This window comes from Melospiza georgiana, chromosome 3 (assembly GCF_028018845.1).
Source record: "Melospiza georgiana isolate bMelGeo1 chromosome 3, bMelGeo1.pri, whole genome shotgun sequence".
Classification (NCBI taxonomy): Eukaryota; Metazoa; Chordata; class Aves; order Passeriformes; family Passerellidae; genus Melospiza; species Melospiza georgiana.
Genome location: NC_080432.1, coordinates 27,050,608 through 27,066,327, shown reverse-complemented (window position 1 = coordinate 27,066,327; position 15,720 = coordinate 27,050,608). Strand labels below are relative to the sequence as shown.

At 44.0% G+C, this 15,720-nt stretch overlaps 1 protein-coding gene across 2 annotated transcripts in view; it reads left to right on the top strand.

The window, feature by feature from the left end:
* The window catches only part of SPRED2 (sprouty related EVH1 domain containing 2), a 59,118-nt gene extending 44,652 nt beyond the window's left edge, over positions 1–14,466 (top strand). For both annotated transcript variants that reach the window (XM_058019785.1, XM_058019786.1), the window contains exons 5-6: positions 10,462–10,611; positions 11,019–14,466. In XM_058019785.1, coding sequence (XP_057875768.1) covers positions 10,462–10,611; positions 11,019–11,669 — 801 coding nt within the window. In that variant the 3' untranslated portion in view covers positions 11,670–14,466. The remainder of the gene's footprint in view (positions 1–10,461; positions 10,612–11,018) is intronic.
* The last annotated feature ends 1,254 nt before the right edge of the window (positions 14,467–15,720 follow it).

Below are 15,720 nucleotides of genomic sequence, written 5' to 3'. Positions count from 1 at the left end.
GATGTGAGGGAGCAGGATTTGGGGTTCCAGGAGTTATTTTAGCCCCTATGTGAAACCACTGCTGAGGGATGCAGCTTGACTGATGCATCTTAAGTCTCAACAGATCAGAGACCAGCTACTCCATCCCCCTTTTCATAGCACAGCTGACTCTGTGCTGAGCCAACCCAGGGAAGTGAATCAAAAACTAGCCCTATAAAAGAAAGCGAATACTTTTCCGGTGGTTTAGCTCCTGGAGCCAGCTTGCTCTAGGGCTGGAAAAGCAGAAGTGCTGGCTCAAGGGAAACTGGAGCTGATGGGCTGAGCAGGAGGCAAAAACTCTCTGCCACCCCACCAACATTCATGGTGCCACCTGAAATTCATTGCATACCCCTGGCCCTGGATCCTTTGCCTTCTGCAAGGCCTCTGCTGTGCTGGTGATACAAGTAAGGTGGTTCTTGCACTTGGGTGTGGTTTAGGATTTGTGGCATTTTTCTCCTTCATGTTTCTACTGTGAAGTTCATCCTTCAGTTGAGACTGGAAGGAGATGCCAGGATAGCTGAGGCTGTATGGTGGGGATGTGTTATGGCCGGATGTATGCTTTTGCCTTGAAAATACATGGTTGATATGACTGCAGCTTTCCATTAGACTCCCTCTTTAATCTGGGCTGTGCAGTCAGCCTTTGAAGTGTACAGGCCTTTCTTTTGGCTTCAGGGTGCTTGAAAATTTGACAGAGGCAGAAAATGGCCTTTTCCATTACTTGCATATCCAACCTGAGGAAGTGGCTTTCAGCAGACAGCTATATTTGTAAGCTGCAGTCTCAGTGGCTGCTGTGTCCCAGGCAGGAGGAGGCAGCAGGGACAGCTGGATTTGGGGTGTCCTGGCTGGCCCCAGGCACTGCCTGTGAAGGTGGCAGACAGAGTAGATGCAGCACAGGGTGTAAACACTGTTGGGAGGAGGCAGCCTTGGCCAGGGCAGGGCGATGACTGACAGCTTCCTGTGCTGCAGCAGGAGGGATTAGGGAATGGCTGCCTGGCACACGCCCCGTGGGAGCCAGGCATGCAGGTCTGCCGCGAGCAGGAAAAGCTCTCTGCACCATTGGCACGGGGAAAAGCATTTGGCTGCTGGTGCTGAGCTGGAGCATCTGGCTGGGCAGTGATAGGAGGGGAGCTGTGTGGGAACTGTGGGGCCAAGGAGTTGCTCTCCTCTTCATGGAGGAGCCTGTAATTCCCACCTGCTGTGTAAACACTGGCAAATCTGATTTGAATCTGTTGTCTTGTGTAACAGGTAGGAAAAAAAAACCAAAACAGACAGAGAGTTGAGGCTGCCTGGAGTGTGTCCTTGGATTTTTTTGGAGGGTTTTTGTTTGTTTGTTTACTTGGGCTTTCTTTTTTTGGAGAATTTGGGCAAGAAAATGAGTAGTTTGGTAAAGCTTAGCAATGAGACATGCTTTTATATGAGGCTTCAAGATTTTGCTTTAAGTTGACAGATTCCCCCTCCCACCCCTGGAAAGAAAAAAGAAAGCAAGAAAGAACAAAAGAAAAGCCATAAAGAAACTTCATAATTTTCAGACTGAAAAAATATTGTAAGGTGGTGTCCCCTCTTCCTCCCAGGATGTGTTTGGTAGTAACTGAAGATGAACAACAGAATACTAGAGTCTGGGGAGCTCAGAGTGGACCTCTGCCCAGCACAGAAATGCATTATAAAGAGCTGCATCTAAATAGGCCTGTTTCCTTCCCTCACCTGTATTTTGTTAAGGGTCTGCTTACCCTGTATCTTGTAAATACTTTATGAAAATTAAATCAGAAGTGATTATAGGAAGCAGTTCATATGTCTCTGGCACTTTCTGCAAGAGGAGAAGGAAAGACAGAAGTAAATAAGTGCCATTACATTTTTAAGCAGAGCCTGACATATTTGCAGTGCATATGAAGAGGATATTTTAAAAGTTTGCATCAGCTGTTGGATTCTATTTTGGTGATAAATTCCAGCTAAAATATCATCGATGTTCATAACTGTGTGAGTAAATGACCCCTAACTGACTTCCTAAAATATCATATCAGTCTTCTGTGGGAAGTTTGCATTTAACTTAGTTTTTCTCCCTCTCTTTGTAACCTGTTGTATTATATAGGAGGAGCACTGCTGGATTTAGAAGCTGCAGCATACATAGCAAAGACATTAATGATGGATTAAGTGCATCAAAGACATTAATGATGGTTTAGGTGCATCAATTCTTTTAGCTTGGCTAATTTAGTTTTCTGTAGTGTTTTTCTTCCCCCTTTATATTATTCCCTGCCCGTCCTTGAAAGTTTCTGTATAGAAGAGCTGAGATTCATGGTGAGTTTTGTGGAGCCATCTGTTCCCAGCTGCGCTCAGCTGTTCAGTTTAACTCCCCCTTATGAACTTCACTCCTTTATTTCTTTACCCATCTTGCCAAAGGAACGTTTTTTAGCAGTGTTGGATGTGCTAAGTTCCCTGTCAGCACCTGAAAATTAGGAGCTCCCCTTGCAGCCTCCCCGACCTGTGCTCTCTGTACCTCTGTGCCACCACGGGGATGGTCAGCTGAGGCCAGGAAGCTGATGCAAAAGTGATTTTGGGCTGCATTCCTGTGGTCCTGCACCCACGTGTGCCCACAGAGCAGGTGATGGCACTGATGGGGGAGAGAGGCAGTGGCCATCACCTCCCCTCACCAGTTCAGACCGTGGTGGCCACTCTCTTGGCCTTAGCAGAGGACAGCTGTGCTAACGCGGGTAATATTGTTAGAGAAAGTGGCTCTGCTGATCTTTGCAGAGCTGTACAAGCACAAATGTTGGATGCTGGAGCATCCAACAATGCTGTAGCCCACACCAGAATGTCATTTTCAAGGTATAAACAGATTAACAGATCCTCTGCAAAAGGGAAGGGCCTCTATCCTTAGATGATTTTAAGCAATTGGTTAGTAAAAACAGTTCCCAGGTTTAAGTAAAAAGATCCTGTTGAAGCAGTGTAGCTTGTCTCAGCATGGAGAAATCCAGTCAGGCCACAGCACGGAGGAGTTTCAGGAATGAAGAAAGAGTGGGAGTCCTGGTAAGGAGAGGCTTCCCACATGGATGAGGACACAAGCACCTTGTGGGTAGACAGAGCCACCCTGCTCTCACCACTGTACTGTGGGATTGCTGTGCTGCCTGGGGGATTGGCCCTAGAAGCTGGGCTTGTGGTTTGGGCTTTTTCCCCCCCTTCAAACATTCTGGTTTTCCCTTGTAAGTACCCGATGCAAAAACTTTCCACTGAAGCAGTGCTCTAGCCCAGTGTTGCAGTAAGGGGCAGAGGTATCCTGGGAAGGAAATGCTGAACAGACCTGCTCAGGGTCCCTGATCCAGGTCTCAGTCCCAGCAAAATGGGATGCTGACTTACTTCAGTCCTCCTCTGACTTCTGCAAACAAAGTTTCTCTTTGTATCTCTTCAAATGCCTGCTTTTGCAGACATGTCTGATGCCTTGAATGAGGCAAGTAGTGAAACAGGAAAATCTCCCTGAGGTTTCCCCCCCTTACCACATCTGAGTGTTTGTCATGTCATTTCATCGTGTCTAAGTCTCATATATTCTTTTCACTTCTTGAAGTGAGCTGTTAAGCCACATCTGTGGCCCATGCAGAGCTGCCCAATGATGCCAGAGTCGGGTTTAGCAGGAGTTTAATGGAGATGATCTTGTGTGCTGAATTCTAATAAATGTTCCTTAAGTTTTGCTGACTTCAGGCCAGCACAGCCACCAGCATCTTTATGGCACTAAAAGCTATAACCACAAAAACTTAAAATAAGAAAAGGTAGCAGTAAAAAATAGCCAGCTGTCTGCACTTTATATTGGTATTTGTTTCAGAGATAACTAGAAAACAAACATTTGAGAAATTCTACTCCTGTTCTGGTGTTGGACAAGTCTGAATCCATGCTTATTGTAATGGTTGTGTACAGCCAATTTGTCTTTGAACTGAACTGGAATATGATCTAACATGAAGCTTTTCCTTCAGACTTTCAGCAGACTTTCAGCTACATTCAGTTCCAGCCATCCCCAGTGGATGAGAGTGGCAAAATGTTTCAAAAATGTGTGGAAGCAATTTTCTGCAATACAATTTCTGTCTTGTCTTCAGTGATGGGAAACAAACAGAAATTTGTCAAAAGCATTTTCTTCCATAGTTTTGTATTGCCATGACAAATTAAAAGCTTGTGCTTAGGAGACAGGAGTCTCAAATCTTAAAAGATTTTTCACACTGAATCTCTTAATACTTGGATCATCTAAGGTCTCTTTGAAATGGACTGTCTTAAGTATACAGGGCACAGTTAGAGGTTGATGGAAAATGTCAGCTGTTCCCTTTTCTAAATGTCTTGAATAGAGAGAAAAAGGTGTTTCGAGACAAAATCTAGGATTTGTGCTGTTCCACTGTCTGTGAAAGTCAGAAGTGCTGTATCTCTTTAGGCTTTAAAAATAAAATTTAAAAAAGCTGGAGGGGAACGGAAGGACTTGTTCTGGTCTGGCAAGATTAGGCTGAGGGAGTTCTGGGAGACTATATTTTATCTTAATTTCTTTGGAGAGGTGGAAGTTTCTCTGCCACGCATCCGAAATAACTCTCAGACTTCCTCTTTGTGACGTTCCTAAACGGCGGCTCCGTAGATAAGGCCCAGGCCAGCGCAGAGCTCGGTATCACTCGCTCGCTGAGCTGTTTTGCCGGTTTTATCATTCTTCCTTTCCGGACTGATAGCACAGCTGTGCCTCCCCATATCCCAGTGAAAGCAAAGGGTCAAGTGACATTGTGCCAGGGCTCCTGAGGGATTGCACCTGGGCAGAGCACACTGAGGGCTCCGGCTGCCGGTGGGGAGCCCGTTCACTGCAGAGGCCTCGGCCAGGGCTGGTTGGGCTGTGGCATGGGAGGATGCAGCTCTTGGGCTGTCGCTTTTCCAGGCTCATCCTCAACCCAAGCAGAGCTGGGTTTCTTGTCCTGGGAATGGTGGGGATGCCTTCTCAAAAGATGGGGTGGCACTGGGCTCTTCTTCAGCATGGTCAGGCTTCCGCAGGTGAACCCAGGAGCTGCTGCAGGGAGCTTTGGCTGTTGCAGGAGGATGCCTTCGGTAAAGGTGAAATTTTGCTTTTCTCTGCTGCATGTCAGGAGGCCCACTTAGATGTTGTGATGTGTGGGCTTGCATGCAGTGGGAGATGGGAAAAGTGGAGCGGGGCAATAGAGAGCAGGTTGGCTTGTGCTTTGCAAAGGCCAGGCTGGCATGGGGTTTTGATTCCTTCAGGACCATTATTTGCAAAGCTAATTGTTCAACATCCTGATACATCTGTTCCCCCCTGCTTCATGCAACCATTAACCATTCTAGAGAGGAAAAAAAAAATCATGTCTTGCTTGACCCACAGTTATTTTTCACAGCAAACTTGCAAATCCTTTAGCTGGCAGAGAGCACTTCTGGAAGTTTTAAGTGACAGAACTCCACAATTTCCCTCTGGCAACCAATTTCTGACAAGCTGCCACAGATTGTATTGCTTCATAATTCTGAGAGGAATCTTTCTTCTTTCTTGTAGTCAGCCTTGCATGTTGCATCACACAGAGTTAACCTATTCTGTGAAGCCATTAGAGGCAAGGTGATCAGTCCAGTTCAGAAGCAGGAGAAGTCTGCTTTTTCTCGTGTTTTTTTCACAGATGCTTCTCTGTGCTTATTGCTTAGGTATCTGATTAGCCTTCTTGTGTAACAAATCCATTTCAATGAGAAATAAACTGCAGTAAATGATTAACATAATCCTCTTTACTAATGACTGGGGTTTTTTAATTTAATGAGTCACTTCTGAAAGTCTGAGGGGGAAACAAGGACATGCTTTTTTGTTTAAATCACCACAGTGCCATCATTTGCCTGTGGAAGCCTGGTGCTGTTTCTTCAAGCAGCCGTAGCACACATGCAGTACGTGTGCTTGCTCAGATATGTCCAGCTCACTTGCAACAGGAAATGTGTTGCACAGGTTTTATAAAATGACTCTTATGGTCGTGATTAATGATTTTGTTATCCAGGCAGTGAAACCACAAGAGTTTGTGACCGCTATAGCACTCAGAAGGTTCTGGTATGAGCAGCACAAATCTCTCATAATTGAGCATTTGAGGGCATGTTGAAACAGAGTTTGTTATCAGACTCCCTGTTCCAACAACTTTTAGTCTTGGGTTCTTTTCTCTTTTGTGACTATTGGGCATGTTTTCAATAGTTTCCCCTCAAAACCATATGCTGGAGCTGGATTGGTTTCAACAGGTTTGAGAAGATGGTGTTTCTCTGAGAGACCAGTGGCTCAGTAGTTTGGGAACTGATTTTCCATCAGTGAAATAGCCTGTGTCTGGAGGCCACATCCTTTCTAGATGTATTTCTGTAGGTGAGTGTTTGTATTTGGAAGACTTAGAGCAAGCATGTCATGTTTCCACCTTTCATCAACCTCCCCAAAATTTTGCCTGCTATGCTGATGGTAGATAATCCCAGCCAAGTCCCAGTCTTCTTGTGGGGGACAGAAGCTGTTCCCTGCTTCCCTCACTGACATAATTTGTTCTTAGTGGCGCTTGGCTGAGGATGAGTGTACCTTTTCTTTGAGAATATCCTGATTTTCACCAGTCACCAAGTCCAGGTTCAGTTGCAGGGGAGGGGCATTGAGAGGACAGTAGACTTTCAGAGGCCTGAAGCATCATCATGCCTCTAATCCTTGGTCACTGAATTTCTTCTGAGGGTTTCCCTCTGGCTTCTTGAACCTCGTTTTAGCTATAGCCACCATCAGAAGTACCTCCTTCTGCCTGATCCTTATTTGAGCCTGTTCCAGTGAATGCTTTGTGATCTTACTTTCTAAAGGATACTAGAAGAATAATCCCTCTCTGCTCACATTCCTGTGGGATTCACAATTCAGCAGACTTCTCATCTTCTTGGTCCCTTCCATGATCTCTTTCCCAGGCTGGAGAGACCCAGGCTATTTAGTTGGCTGTTGTTGAGAAGCCATCCCCTGTCCTCTGTGGGGCTGGCCATGGCTCTGTGAGGTTGCCATGATGGAAATGCCCTTACTGGGACAGGGTGGAGAGGGCCAGCACCACAGACAGCTTGGAGCAGCACAGCAGGTACATGCAGTGATTTGGGGGTTGTCTTTTTTTTAACCTGTTGCTGAACCACCAAGTGGGCACTGTCACAGAGCTGCGTATTTTAATCCCAAGACCTCTTTCCTGGCCAGCAATAACTGGCTCAGAGGGCATCATTCTGTGTGTCAGATCAAGTTGTTTATGTCACACTGCTCTTTAGGTTTAATTGTGTTTGGGGGTTTTTTAGCATCCAGCATGTTAAGTCTCTCTGCATTATGAGATTCTTAAGCAAAGTTTTCAGGGTCAACTTTCATTTTGATTCTTGTGAATAACAAGTTTCATCTGGAAACTGTGTCATCATCTTGTTCATCTCTCTCCTCACATCACTGATGAATGTGCCCAGCAGCACAGGTGAGGGGCCTGTGGGTTTCACTGGTGACCTTCTGCTTGGGAGGTAGGAATTTTCTACCTCTTATGTTTTCTTCAGTCTTCAGACCATGCATTCATGTGTGCTAAGAGCACTCTTCCCCTATGTCAGTTTGAAATAGCGAGGGACCTTGGTGGAATATTGGTTTTTGAAAGGAACCAGTGCTTATCCCAGCTGATGGTCAGCAAGGTAACTCTGCAGACACTGCATTTGTCACCCAGCTACTGCCTTTAGTGTCACCAACCAGGAGTCAGCATAAACTTCTTTATGGACGAGTGAGCAGAGACCCAGTCTTGGATAGGTTGATTTCCCCTTTCTGGGTGCTTAGAGGGAGTATTTGTGTTGGCAAACTGCCCATCTAATCTGAGGACATTGAATGTGGAAATGCAGCGATTTTTAATAAGGTGAAAGCGGAGAGCAGCGCCGCAGCCTCTGGTATGCTGCAAACAGGTTTTGTAGCCGTGTCAACACATGTGGAGGAGAGGCTCAGTTGCCCTGCTGAGTCTAAAGGGAGAAGAAGGTGTGGAGGATAGCAAAGGTAGATACAAATCAGGCAAGATAGAAATCGCTACAAGCTCTTTCCCAGTTGCCTATTGCAGAAATGTTGCCTTCCCAGAGAGGCAGCAAATAGCGCAGTGCTTGGAGGGCTGGTTATAGCTCCCAGCTGCCCTGCTGAGATTATCAAGGAGTTATATCTAGTTTGGGTGGGATTTTTATTTTCATCCAGGACAGGGAGGCAGTTGCAGGATGGTATGTGCAATGACCTCCCACTGGGTTGTTTCCCCCAGGCTATATTGTTTGGACCATGAACACCCATGATGTTCTCGGAGTGTATCCACAAAAGGCTTGTCCCAGCAGGGCTCAGCTGTGGATCCACTGAAGCTGAAGGGTCCTGCTGCCTGCCATGGTACCATTTTAAGGCCCTGCCTCTTTTTTGCTTCATGTCAGTTGAAGTTTAGCTTTGAGAGCAGGCTGGGGCTGCCTGGGCCATGAGTTATGGTATGTGGCTTTCTGAGACCTTAAATCACAGCTCAGCATCTTGGTCTGCACCACATACAGCTCTGCAGGAAAGGTACTTTTGTGAGTACCAATATGGCTGTTGTAACTAAGTCCTGACTCTTCTCAGGGTTTTCAAACAAGTTTTAAGCTTAATGTTATTACAAAACATTTGTAGAAACTGCCTTTTTTTTTTTGTTTGTTTAATGTCCCCAAATGTGCTAGATATTGCAGGGCCTGAAGTTAAGTCCACAAGAATTAGCTTTGAAGGGTTTAAACCCTAGATTTGAACTGCCTTTGTCTAATAAGTTATGAAGACTGATGAAGCCTCTTTTTTAAAAGAGCCTGAATATTGGTGCAGCCTGAATATTTGTTCCACTTTAGAGGTGTTGTTAACTATGTTAAGAGTTGATTTGCTTCTGTGTATTTGTTTAAAAAAAAAAAAAACAAAACTAAAACACACATATTAAAAGTCTGTTCTTAATGGGAGTCAGCCATTCAAAACTCATTCTGCTTGTTATACCTCTCAGATAACCCAGCTTGGCTTTACATCACACTGCAAACAACTGTGTATTTGCTTTCAACAGAATAAGTTGGGAGTTCGGTGCTTTTAAAGTGCTGCAAGAGTTAAAGAGAACCAACATCTGTTTTTGTGTTGAAATGCTTCAAGGTGTTCTCACCTTTGGACAGAGTCTTTCAGAGTGTTGTTTTCAGAATAAACAAATATTCACAAAGAGGGTTCTTGTATTCTTGGAGCAAGAAATGTGTCTGATGCCATTCATTGGAAAATAGTATTTAGAGAGTGCATTCTTGACAAGGAGAGAAGGTTTTTCAGGTAAAACCAGTCTTCTGCTACTACTGATACAATTCTTCTCTGCTCTTGAGGTTGTGCAGTCTCAGATGACTGCAGTGGCAATCAGGACCATGGACTTGTAGCTGCAGCACATCTTGTTAGCTGAGAGGGGGGTGAGGTGGAGATTTCTTTTATTTCAGGCACCAACGTTTCAGGCACATGCAGTGCTACAGCTGTTCTGCTTGTTGTGCATGGAGGCTCTCTTTTTCCTGCTCTTGGTTTGATGGTGCTTTTAGCAACTGTCCATAGAGATTCATGGTAATATGAAAAAGCCCAAAACTTATAAATAGAATTAATGGGCAAAATCCTGAATATTGTATGGCAACTGTTTTAACCAAGGAAGGGCTATGGAGAGATGGTGGCTGACATTACTACTTCTTTGTGTGTTTCTGCAGGAAGAGAAATAGGATTGTTAAGAAGCAGTAGGTATTGGCAACAGCATGTTACTGTGTTATGTTTCACCCTTTCACGATCATTGTTGCATAATGATGTCACTAATTAACCTAAAGAAAGTGCTCAAAGAGAGCCAGGAATGTATAAAAATACAAGTAACATTCATTGCACAGTAATAGTGAGTGGCAAAAAAGTGACAAAACAAGAAGAAAAAGCCTGAAGTTTTTAAAGGAAAGCTGATATTCAGGTAACTGGTGATGAACTCGAATTCAGTGAGTGTTTGGAGAATGTGTAAAGGTTACAAAATTGCCACTATTTTTGTAGCCTGGGTGACTGGTGGGGTACAGGCTGGGCACACAGATGCTCTGTCTGAGCCCTCAGGACCTACAGGATTGCGTCATTTGCCGGGGTTTAACCTTACTCTTCAGAGGTAGCTCCTGGTGAGCACTCATCGTCCCACCATGCCCAGGATAACAAATAACATGCCAAGCGAATACAAGTGGTGTTGGTGAATATGTCACGGACAGGCTATGGCATATTATTTTTCCATGTGTGTGGTGACAGCTTTTATGGCCTGGCAACAGATCTGCCTCTTTTAAGTATTTTATGAGAAACTTCATGAAGCCTCCAGCGGTCAGGTGTTGCCAATATTGCAGGTGTGCGCAAAGTCAATGAGTGGCAAAACATCTCTTAATGCCCTGTGCTGTAACAGCTGAATGTATGACGATTTTTTCCCCCCTTTCCATTTAAAACAGAATGCTACAGATAGCTCCTCCAACTCCTCTCAGAAAAGGGAACAGCCTGTGCGAACTCTGGCTTCTCCTGCATCCTGTGAACATCGAAGAATTTGCACTCGTGGACACCTTCACGACCATTACAGCTCTGACCACTACCATCTAGAACAAGTAAGGTTTCTTCCCAGTGTTCTCGGTGTCTGCCAGAGTCTGTTGGTGTTTGGTTTTCCTCCACATGCCTGAGACAGCTCCCTCCTTCTGCTCTCCCCATTTCCTTCTCAATTAGCTTTAAATGGCTTCCTGTTATTAAAAAAAGAGGGGGAGGGGGAGGTAACACTGGTTTAGCATGCTGTGTTGTACCACATGCACGCAGGCCAGTGTAGGACTGTGACAGTTTTACTCCCTCATGAGCCAAAGACTGAAAAAGTCCATGATGGATCATGGTGAAGGGCATATAAAGAAGGAAAGATAAAGTTTCTAAGTATTGGCTCTTCAGGAAGCAAGGAGACAGTGATTACCAGTAGCAAAATGAGCTTATTTATCTTTACTCTCTCCCCATCTCCTTCCTACTTCCACAGTCAGTACCACGATCCTACCGGCACGTCAACTTTCCAGATGATGATGAGGAGATAGTGCGCATCAATCCTCGGGAGAAGATTTGGATGACTGGGTATGAGGATTATCGCCATGCCCCAGCACGAGGAAAGAACTTTGATCCTGATGACATGGACTCATACGTACGTTTTGCCAAAAGCGAGGCCTCGAAACACGAATACACTTATCCTTACGTAGACAACTCGGACTTCGACCTGGGTGAAGATACCAAGGGTGCTGTGATAAAGACTCAACCTGTCAAATTCAAGCCCAGGCGGAAGGAAGATGGTGAGAGGTCACGGTGCGTGTACTGCAGGGACATGTTCAACCACGAGGAGAACAAGCGGGGTCAATGCCAGGATGCTCCAGACCGCGTCAAGACTTGCATCCATCGAGTGAGCTGTATGTGGTGCGCAGACACTATGCTCTATCACTGTATGTCCGACCCAGAAGGAGACTATACAGATCCTTGCTCGTGCGACACCAGTGATGAAATGTTTTGCCTCCGGTGGATGGCCCTTATCGCCTTGTCTTTCATTGCTCCATGTATGTGCTGTTACTTGCCGCTTCGGGCTTGTTACCACTGTGGGGTCATGTGCAGGTGCTGTGGTGGAAAACACAAAGCTGCTGGATGACTACAGATGCATTCAAAGTGTTAGGTTTTTCCTGTAGTTCAAGGAACATGTTGGTTTTGGAGCACTGAGGTCACTCACTTTAATGCAGCCACTGTGCCCGACAGCATCCGGAAACCACCAGTTTGGATCACTTTACATTGGGTCGTCTGGGGCTCACACTGCATTGATTTGCTCATCAACTGTTCTAACTAACTAACCTACAGCATAGACTTTTGTATTATTAATCTGTAATCAAAGCAGACTGTCTTGTACATGTTTAAATTTTTTTTTTTTTCATTTAAAATGAGTTTGAGAGAAGAACTGCTTTAAATGGTGGTGGATTGTAGAACATCTCCAGGTTATGTCTGTCTTGCCTCCGCTTGTGTGGTACCAACAGCGTGTTAGCAAGCTTTGGCATTTCTAGAAATGGGACGGTGTAGTGAATGAGATCTCACTTGGAAGATATTTTAACTTACCGTCAAGCTATTGTGTATGTATAGAAGGTGTGCTAGTAACAAACTTGTACCACAACACAGTATTTCTGTCACTGGTTTTCTTTGGGTTTTTTGTTCTGTTTTCCAAAGCAAAAATAGCCATCTAAGCTGCAGTTTCTCTTCTAGGGTCCATCGTCATTTCCTTCAGCAAACATCTTAAATTATGTCTCTGTTCCTAAAGCTCTGTGAACAGAAAGTAAGGCTCAGTTACCATAGTCACATAGCCATTGAGAATCTGATAGTCCTCCTTACCTGTAATCATTTCAGACCACTACTTGAAAGGGAAACTTCAATTTTAGGCTTTTCTCTTTTCCCTAAATAACATTGGAAAAATGTGTTTTCAGAGCTCTGCCCAAAAAGAAAGGGAACTTCTTCGTAGAGATCTGTGAATAAAACACTAAGGTTCCAGATGAGGAAAATGTTGATATGCAAAGAATTACTAACAATGCAATGTCAAAAGCACTATTATGGCAATTCTGGGGAAATGCTGCATTAAGTGGTGGATTATATGGAAAATCGTGTGTGTTTGTTTTCTGTATCCATGAGCATGAGAACATTCGCGTCCACTGTAGTAACAACATTTAGCAATCCAAGCAGGTATTGAAAAATCCAAAGCCAGGATGTTAACTACTACTTCCAGTCTGTGACCTGCGGTCCCAATCTGCCAGATACTTCCACACGTGTCAGCACGTTGCTGTGAGCCTGTGTGTGGGATGGAGCATGTGAGTCCTTGCAGGAGCCAGACTGAGGCGTCTGCCTGGCTTTCCCCCTCCCCAGTTCTCCACCCAGGTTTATCAAGTGGATGCATAAGGTGCATACAGCAGGATAATATTACTTTAATTTTTTTTATTATTATTTTTTTTAATGTCATGTTGTCTTGTGTACAAGGCTTGTAATTAGCTTGGAAAAAGAGTATTTTTCTAATATATTACAAGGAATAGCCAAATAATTTTTATTAAAAAATAAAAAAAAAAGATTTAGCGCAGTGAGCTCTAACTAGCATAGTACAATCCGAATACTTTGAGGCAGCTAGGGATTGGCTTGTCAAAGCTGGCACTGCTGTTCCTGCCATAATTTCTTTCTGCAGTAAATTGCCAGTGGGCGCATGTCCTTTCCCTCCCTCTATTGCACATTGACATCAGTCTTAAAAGAGAGGATTTTTTTTTTAAGAATTAATTTGCCAAATAAATGTAAAAGGAACGCTTGCCATTCTTTCTTGGTGGAATGTCCCAACGGTTCCTCTGAGAATTAATCACAGCTTTTTAGTCAACCGTGAATTAAGTATGCAATGTGCTTATTATACACTATAGAGTTGGGTAGGTTTAATTCATAGCAGTTACAGGGGATTTTTTCAGTTGGAGAAAAAAAAATTGAATGATAGTGGAAAAGGGATGGAGTGTTACACTCTGGGTGATATGTCTGGGTTTGCTGAATGAAATTTAAATATTTTGTGCCTAATAGCAGTTGACAAATCTCTCAATGGTGTCTAGTAAACATCAAGCCAGCCTCGTAAAAAAATAATTAATGAAACAACCTTTTCCTTTTATTTCTGTTCTCAAAAGTTGTTTCATGTAAACAAACATCTGTAAGATCTTCTCTCTATAAAGCACAACACTACAAAAAGATCTTACAGTTTTTTGTCTGGTCTTGAAGTGCCCCTATTTATTTAAGTAGACATACTCCAAGCCTTTCTGTATGTCTGAAAATAAAAGTTATTAAAAAAAGGTCCCTCTTTTTTATTTTTTTTCTTTCCCACTCCTTCTTTCCTCTTCTCTTGGGTTTTTGTAATACTTGTAGATTTTGCTGCGTACGTTATTTGGTTCGTGATGGCAGTGGTGTAAGGGCACAAGGATAGAAATGGGTGGTTTTTTGTAAATATTTCTCCTTAATTTCCACACTGCTGCTGAACAGTGTGTAGCATTCTCCCAGTCAGCTTTGCAATACTGACATCAATCATTTGAGAGAAATTATTCAGATTTTATTTTTGTATCTGTGGTAACAAAAACATTAACCAATTTTTTTTTCCTGTTGTGGAAAGGTTTTGGGTTTTTGTTTGTTTTTTTTTTTTTCCAAGCTATTGCTCACGTTAACAAATTAAAGTGCCTGAAGCCTCATCATTATGTATCTATATACTAAAAGTTAAAACCCTGTTGTATTGATTTTTATAAGCCTTTTTACCTCTGTGTAAAAAAAAGTATATATACAAGTGTATGATGTACATTTTAGTTCTTAACTTCTTTTTTTATTGTTTCTAATATGTATGATCAGTGTAGCTATTGCTTTAAAATGTACCGTGTAAATACAAATACATCATATCAAAATGATGCCTTTTATTGTCAGAATTATGCTGTTTATTGTTGTTGAGGTGGCTGGGGACTGAGGGGGAGACAGAATGGGGGCATCTCCAGAGCTCGGGGTTTCTAAGGAACAAAATGGCTCAATTTTACAATTTTGGGTGGCAAAGGCTGCTAAGCCTTGGGCACAGGCCATTCTCATCCAGACACAACAAGGGAGGACAAGGATGGGTGGGTTTTTCCTGGTGGTTTTTAGTTGTTTTCCAGATGATTTGGCGCATTTGGTGGGAGGACGTGGCCTGGCGGCACCAGGCCCCAGTAGGCCCTGGCAGCCATGGCAGCAGCCAAGGCTCCCTCTTGCTCTCCCTGCTCTTCTCCCCTGAGGCCTCAGCCCCTGCACGGCTCCGGGCTGAGCTGGAGATGGTGCAGGGCTGTTGTTACTTGGCTGTGTTTCATCTCAGCAGGACTCTGAGAAGGGGGGAGCAGGGCAAGGCCACAGAAGTGGCTGCCGAGCAAGCGAGGGCCATCCCGGCTGCTGAGGGCACACGGGGCAGGTTTGCAGCCACTGGGAAGGAGAAATGCCCGAGGTGCCTGGCATGGCCATCCCTGCTCAGAGAGGCTTAGCGTGGAAAGAGAATAACCCACTTTAAATGGATACCAGGCTGCCACCAATCAATGGGGGAAATCAGGGAGAAACCAGTGAGTATATCTAAACGTTTATAATTATTTCCAACGGCTTGGTCAGGCCAACACCAACCACATTTGCAGAGCCCAGGTTTATTTTTCCATAGGTAAGTGATAATAAAGCTGTTGCTCCTCTTTTATGTGCTGCTGATTGTTTTGCTGCTGAACAACAAAGCTGCCTCAAGCAGTATGTAGGAGAAGAGGCAAAGAGCACACTTTTTATTCATTTATATTTGTTTACATATTCCTAGAAACATGATGTGTTCATATAAACAAAGATTTCTGTATGCATTTATTATACAACTGATGGTATGTGTATGTTTTTTAAAAAGACGTGCAGCCCTCATGAGAAATGCTCAGTGTGGGTCAGGTGCTGTGTTCAGGACTCTCTGCACACAAGATTATTCAGTTTGTGTTTGTGTTTGGCTCCATCAGCAGCAAAGCTGCAAAGTATTGCTCACAGTCCATCACTCTCTTAACTAATGGAGAAGAACTTCAACCCTATTCCTTGGCCATTTGGATTTAGCTCATCCTACAAAATGCCTGGCTAAAACCATGTTTCTTGCAGCCTGCAATGTCCTCTTGCTTTCATCCACGAAT